Here is a 6,753-nt window from a genome sequence, read left to right on the forward strand (position 1 = left end):
ACTCAAAACCTACACAATAAAAGATTTTACTAGAGAGTGGCAGTTGTAAGAGAGAGGTTACAAACACACCATCCAGAAGAGCTTAAGCAATGCTACTACAGAAACAGTAGCACATGTAAAACTGAGGTTAAGGCTTTGACTAACTCTCTCATAGCAAAACTCCAAAGCATTGCCTACCTGTTCCCATTCTACCTCTGCACCAGGTGTGCTTATGACAGAAGGAAAGAGAAGACCAGGACTGAAACTGTTTTGTCAGGCTACATAAATCATTAGGAATTCACAACTGCAAAGCCATGTATTATTTTCCAACAGGTTGTTGAGCTGTCATATTACAACTTGTTGCTTTATACAGCGCTATTAAAATAAATCACTGCACGTAACAGGTTCAGCTCTGCCACCTATAAGTCATTCTGCATTTTACACCTGGGAGGCGGGCCGACTCTGCTTAGTCGCTCCGAACTGCGGCTTCGTTCGAAATACCCGGGAAGAGGAGGGACCTGGCAGGAGAAAATACAAACAAGTTTCGTAAAATAACTTTCCAACAAGACCTCGCTGTCATCTTGGCTAATTACGGCTCTGATACGGCTTATTAGGGCATACCCACCTTTGCTACCTTGCTTCTCCACCCACCATCCTTTCAGATCTTTGTCCTGGCTCCGCCTCTCGCCGGCGTTATAATGGGCTGGTCTGAAAGTGGTGGAGAGACACACAACCACAGGGGAAGGGAGAGATAATGACAATAACACTAATAACCCTAATAACCCGTCTGCTGCCCGCCTCGCAGCGAAGAGCCAGCCCGGCGTCCCGGCACTGACAAGGGGTCGAAGCAGGAGAGAGCGGAGTAACCCCGACGGCCCTCGAGAGCTTCTCCCCGCGCCGGGGAGCGCCGAACGGTAACAGCGGCAGCGCCCCCGAGGAGGACCGAGCCCGGGCGTACACGGAGAAGTGCCGGCTCCGGCAGCCGCCCGCCCGCCCTCTACTCGCACCGGCTCCACGGGGACCGCTTCGCCCCTCTCCTTCGGACCTATGGAGCAGCGAGAGTAAAGAGCGAGAAGGACAAAAAGGGGGGCGAAAGGAGAGCGAGCACCCCAGTGGGGAAGAAGAAGGTGGAAGCCCGGAGGAATCGCCCAGTCCCGAGGGCGGCAGGGCACCGCAGCCCGTCCTCGGCACCCACCGGCCACGAAGGGGCCGGCCCCTGCTAGCGACCCCGAGCCGGCGAGCTGAGGCGGACGCCGAGCCCCGCTGCCGTGCCCTGACGGTGTCGCCTGCCGCCGCGGAGCTGTCCAAAGCCGGCGGGGGAACAGAAAGCCCCTGGGTCGCCTCGCTGCCTCCCGCCTCCCTTGAGGCCGCGCCGAGGGGCGGGGGTCGCGCCCGCCCAGCGGAGCCGCGGGGTGCGGGGGGGCCGGCGGCGCCGCCGCCATGAAGCTGGAGGTGTTCTCGCAGCACTATGAGGACAAGCTGAGCACCGGCAGCGACCAGGAAGGCAGCGGCTCGCTCTCCCCGGCTCCGCCGGAGAGCGAGCTGGGCTCGGACGGTGACTGCGCGGCCAACAGCCCGGGCGGCGGGGCCGGGCGGCCGGGGCATCTCCCGCCGCCGCCCCCCACGCCGCAGCCCCCGCCACCGCCGCCTGCCGAGAGCGCCAAGGGGAAACCCTACACGCGGCGGCCGAAACCGCCCTACTCCTACATCGCGCTGATCGCTATGGCCATCCGCGACTCGGCCGGCGGCCGCCTGACCCTGGCCGAGATCAATGACTACCTGATGAGCCGCTTCCCCTTCTTCCGCGGCGCCTACACCGGCTGGCGCAACTCGGTGCGCCACAACCTCTCTCTCAACGACTGCTTCGTCAAGGTGCTGCGCGACCCGGCGCGGCCCTGGGGCAAGGACAACTACTGGATGCTGAACCCCAGCAGCGAGTACACCTTCGCCGACGGCGTCTTCCGCCGCCGCCGCAAGCGCCTCAGCCGCGCCGCCCCGCCGCCGCAGTCCGCCCGCCCCGCCGCCGGCGTCCCGCCGCAAGTGCCGCAGGAGACGGCCGGAGCGGGCGCCGCGTCCCCCGGCGCTTCGCCGCGGTGCTGCTGCGCCTCCTCGCCCTGTCACTGCGCGCCGGGCGCCAAGGAGGCAGAGGCGGGGGGCGGCGGGGCGAGGCCGGCGGGCGGCGGCGCTGCCAAGTTCTCCAGCTCCTTCGCCATCGAGAGCCTCCTGCAGCGGCCGGCAGGACCCCGCGCCGCCCCGCAGCCGCCGCCGACGCCGCACGCCCGCCTCCTGTGGCCGGCGCCGCCCGCGCCCCCGCACCTGCTGCCCGGCCCCTACCCGCTGCTGCCCTACCCACCTGCCGCGCAGCCCCCGCCCGCCGCCCTCTACGGCGGGGGGCTCCTGCAGCTCTGCGCCTACGGGCTGGGAGAGCCGTCGCCGCCGCCGCTGCTGCTGGGGGGCGGGCGGCCCGCGCTGGCCCCGGGGGAGGCGTCGCCGCTGGTGGAGCGGCCGCGGGCGCCGCTGTTCCACGCCGGCCTCCCCAAGGGCGGGCGGGGGCCGCCGCCCGGCTCCCCCCTCTACGGGCCCCTCGGGCTCACCGGGCCGCTGCCGCCGGCGGCGGGGGGCTCGGCCTCGTTCCAGCCGTACGCCGTGGAGACCCCGCTGGCTTAATGGAGCCCCCCTCCTCCCCTGCGAGGGACCTGCCCGGGGAGGCGTGGAGGGGGAAAGGAGGAGGCTCTGGATCCCGCACTTTAACTCCAGAGGCGACCACAGCCTCCAAGCAAAAGCCTCGGTGACTGTGCCTTAGTGAAATGACAGTTGGTTTAACTTAAGCCAAAAAAAAAAAAAAAAAAAAAAGGAAAAAAAAAATCAAACAACTGTCGGTTTGGACATAGCCATGAGCCTCAAGTGCTTCTTACTGTTCGTTGAGACTACTTGACTTAAGCCAGTCCCTCGCCATCTCTTTGTATGCCCCTCTCTTGTCCCAACATCTCCTGCTACCGAAGCCTGGGGCAGCAGAGCGAGGGTGTCCCGCGGAGGGGCGCGGTGGCGGCCGCTGGGGGATGCGCTGTGCGCTTGGGAGGGCGGGGAGGAGGGAGGGGGCCGGGAACAGCAGGGAGAGAGGAGGGGAAGGGGCCGGGGTCTGCTGTGGAGCCGTAGGTCTGTACTGCAAAGCAATGCATCACTGTGCCAAAAGAAACCTTTTCTCCTGTCCGACAACTAGCTTTTCCTGGGAAGGGAGGATATTAAATTATTTATAAAAGTAGTGTTTTTAACACGAAGAGAGTGCAGCTTTTTTAATTAATTTCGTGGGGGGGGAGAGAGGAAAGGGCTCAAGGAAATGTCAGGCGTTGTCTCCTGTACTGGCTGGCGTTCTACATTTGTGGCCAAGACCATTGCTACTGGAAAGAGAAGAGTAATTTTTTCCGTATTTTATTTTTGTGTTTGTATGTAATATATGTGCGTGTGCATTTTATTGACTCTCGGCCACCATGTTTTTCCGGTTTTTTTCCTTTCTCCTTTCCCCCGAATAAAAGCTGCCCCTTAAATAAAGGTGGTAATAAGAAGAAGAGCGTGATGTCTGTGCTGGCGTGAGGGAGGGAAGCTTGTCGTGGGACAGCCTTGACCGAGAAGCTTGGCTAGGGCCGCTGGGGCAGCAGGGCTGCCCGCCCTTTCAACCCCATCCATGCCGGCGGGTAGAGGTGCTACCTATGGACCCGCCTTATTTTAGTCACGGGAGATGAGAGGTTCTCCTCTTGGGTTGCCGCCAGGTATGAAAGTCCTCTGCAATTCCTCGAGTCAAATCAGAACTTTTCGCCGGGGCTTAGCCCTGCAGAAATGCTGGCGATTTGCAGGCGGAGAGATCTGCAGGCAAACCACCTGACGTAGGGGCAGCCTGTGAAAATCCTGTACATCTGTCTGCTTTTTTTTTTTTTTTCCTTCCCCTCCTTTTTTTTTTTTTCTTTGTTATGTTTTGTTTTGTTGTTGTGGTTGTGTTTCCCACGAAGGACAGAAGGCGAAATGTAATCCTGTTGTCATCTCTCGGTCCAAGGAAAATTCGCTTCAGGAAGGTCTTTGGCACTACCGGGCTCTGGCTGCTTCTGGTGGAGACATGCCCGGTGGCACGCACAGCCGAGAATCCTCAGCGGGGTGAAAGTTGGGGAGTATCTGCTGGTAATAAAAAGTTCGTACGCGTTGCCTGCTCCCGACGGGCGTTATGTTAAGGTTGATTTGTATTGTCAGAAGTGACCAGCAAAGCCTCAGAAAGGCTAAGTCGGAAAAAGGAAAGGCTGGGGAGGGCTAACTGCTCGTGCTGCTGAATTACAAATCAGTGTCGACCCCGAACTCGAAGGGTTTGTACAAATGCTGAAATGATCATTCAGGGTTCGTTTGTTCGGTTGTTTGTTTTAATTAATACTTCTAAAAGTATTGAAATCGGCGGGGTTTTTTCCCCCTCCAAGTCCTCTGTAAGCATAGGTTACCTTAAAAAAAAATGTCAAGGAGAATTTTTAATTACACCTATTTCGGACCTTGGAGTTTCTCTCCCACCTCTTTTTCCCTCAGCGCCGAGATTCAGCGGCTGACTAGCTTCTACCCTACTCGCAAAACTTATTCCGAATAGAAGAGGTGTGTTGTGAAAGGAAAGCTTCAAACAGAACAATCTGCGGCCGAAAACGCCGACTCGTTTCAATACAGCTCAAACAGATTTCACGGTGTGTTAAGCTCAGACCATAACATCCATCAGAACATTGCGAGAGATTAGTGACTAATGTATGAAGTAATCCAACCCTTGAAGGAATTGGTTTTTATGTACACACACGCACGCACGCACACATATACACACACTACTTCGATAGCATTCTGCCTTCAAGGCTCTGTGCAAATATTAATCTACCCTTCCATAATCTGCTCTTTCCTCTGGCTTGTATTTTACCATCTCTTTTTTATAGGAGTCCATATGACCTGTTAGCATGCAACTCCTAGTATCTTTTGCTTTTGTCCATATGTGAAGGTCCATATTTCAGGGTATATTAAAAGTATCTTGATGGAAAATGGAATTTGTTGTTATAGCCACAAGTGTGTATTTTAATCTGATGTATTTAAGTGTGAATAGGGATGAATTGTGTGTAAACGTATGCTTAACAGGATGACATTGAGCTTTATACTTATATATACTTTATACTTTTGTTCTTTTTATGAAAAAAGAACAAAAAAGGAAAAAAGAGCCCGCAGAGTTCGATACATCCCTTGTTAATAAGTATTCTACTCTGTATATATCTTCTATGAAACTCCATTTTTTGATATGTCGAGAGACATATGTCAACAGTACATAATAGGGATATCCGTGTCCCCGCGGTCCTTTCTTAGCCCTTGTTTGGATTTCCTCAGACGGTCGAGATGATGGTTTAAAGTGGTCCCCGGGGCGGGGCGATGGGAGCAGGGGGCAGGTATCGCCTGCTGTCCGGAGCCCGCTCGGCGGCGGGGCTGGGCGGCTTTCGCTTGCTGAAGGGTAGGGAGGGTCTTCTCTCCCTCCTCCCGCTTGAGCATCATTCTCCTAAGAGGAGGCAAGAGACGAATTTCGCCCTGTTGACCTTTGGGTGGAAATTGTCCCATTCGCGCTACTTCTCAGAGCACGCCGGCTGATTTGCTTCCGAGTGAATGAACGCATGGGCAGGAAAAAGCCGCTGTGTCGGTGCTGTCACATCGCCCCGCGCACACGGCAGAGGCACCACAGCAGCCCCACCGGGCCGGCAGAGCGGCGGGAGGGACCGGCCCGCCGTCCCCGCCCGGGACTCGGCCAAGGGGGACGGCCGGCCCCGGTGCACAGCCATAAATCCGAGCTGTCAGCTGTGACAGACGGCTGGTGAAACACAGCACCTGTCCAAACACTTTCCAGCAGCAGGTAATCAGAGAACCGACACTTTACATTTTTGTGTGGAACAAGCACATTAACCATTTCACAGACCTTCCCAAAACAGCGATGTTTGAATGTCTGGGTACTTTGTCTTTTTCAACGTCTAATAAATCAGGATGACAGAAGAGAGACAAAGCCTTTTGCCTTGTGATATTTGACACATCAGCAGCGAGCCAACACTTTGGCGCCATGGCTTTTTAGCCCTACTTCTCAGAGCACGCCGGCTGATCTGCATCACCCACGGTATGTTTGTTGGATGGATGCCGTTTGTGATGATACTTGAGGGATTTTTACACGCTGCACAGGAAAAAATTAGGTCAATAGCAAAGAAAGCCTGACAGGAACAGGGAGCAAAACAAGTCTCTATCAGCGTGTGAGAGGACCTGAAAACAACCGTGCTGCAGTTTCTTCATATGCATGGTGGAAACATCAGCCTGAGCAGAATTGCATGTGAATTCAGATTCAAACTGGGCTCTGGTTTTAAGCACTTTTTTGAGGAGAGATTTAACTTTCCAAATGAATATATTTTGTTCCTGAGACTCCCCCCCCTCCTATAACTGATTCATCTCTTTCAGGCGCTGAATGTTTAAACTTGCTTTAAAGCAGAAAAAAACCTGCTGACAATCAAAATATTTTCATCAAATATTTTGGGCAGTTTCTCCATATCCCACCCCAGCTATGGCAGATAGTGGTTAAAATGGTTACCTGAATAATGTTAGTCCTAGTCACTTTCCTAAATCTCTTCAAATTTTAACCTGGTGAGCAGCAGAACTGCATAAATTTCTCCTGAATGGAATAAGACCAAATTAGTTCAAAGGATATGTTTAAGCAGAATTTTGTGCACTTGAGGAATTAATGGCTGC

The 6,753-nt window shown here is 55.1% G+C and overlaps 1 protein-coding gene across 1 annotated transcript; it reads left to right on the forward strand.

Moving 5' to 3' along the window:
• The first annotated feature begins 1,173 nt into the window (after window positions 1-1,173).
• On the forward strand, window positions 1,174-3,053 carry FOXQ1 (forkhead box Q1). The gene has a single exon (XM_053965399.1). It carries the CDS (start codon window positions 1,420-1,422, stop codon window positions 2,644-2,646), a length of 1,227 nt encoding a protein of 408 aa, XP_053821374.1. The 5' UTR covers window positions 1,174-1,419; the 3' UTR covers window positions 2,647-3,053.
• Window positions 3,054-6,753: the final 3,700 nt, after the last annotated feature.

The sequence above is a fragment of the Vidua chalybeata genome, chromosome 1 (genome assembly GCF_026979565.1).
Source record: "Vidua chalybeata isolate OUT-0048 chromosome 1, bVidCha1 merged haplotype, whole genome shotgun sequence".
Taxonomy (NCBI): Eukaryota; Metazoa; Chordata; class Aves; order Passeriformes; family Viduidae; genus Vidua; species Vidua chalybeata.

Excerpts from the sequence above, each read along its gene's own strand:
- FOXQ1 (XM_053965399.1), top strand. The coding sequence starts at position 1,420 with ATGAAGCTGGAGGTGTTCTCGCAGCACTATGAGGACAAGCTGAGCACC.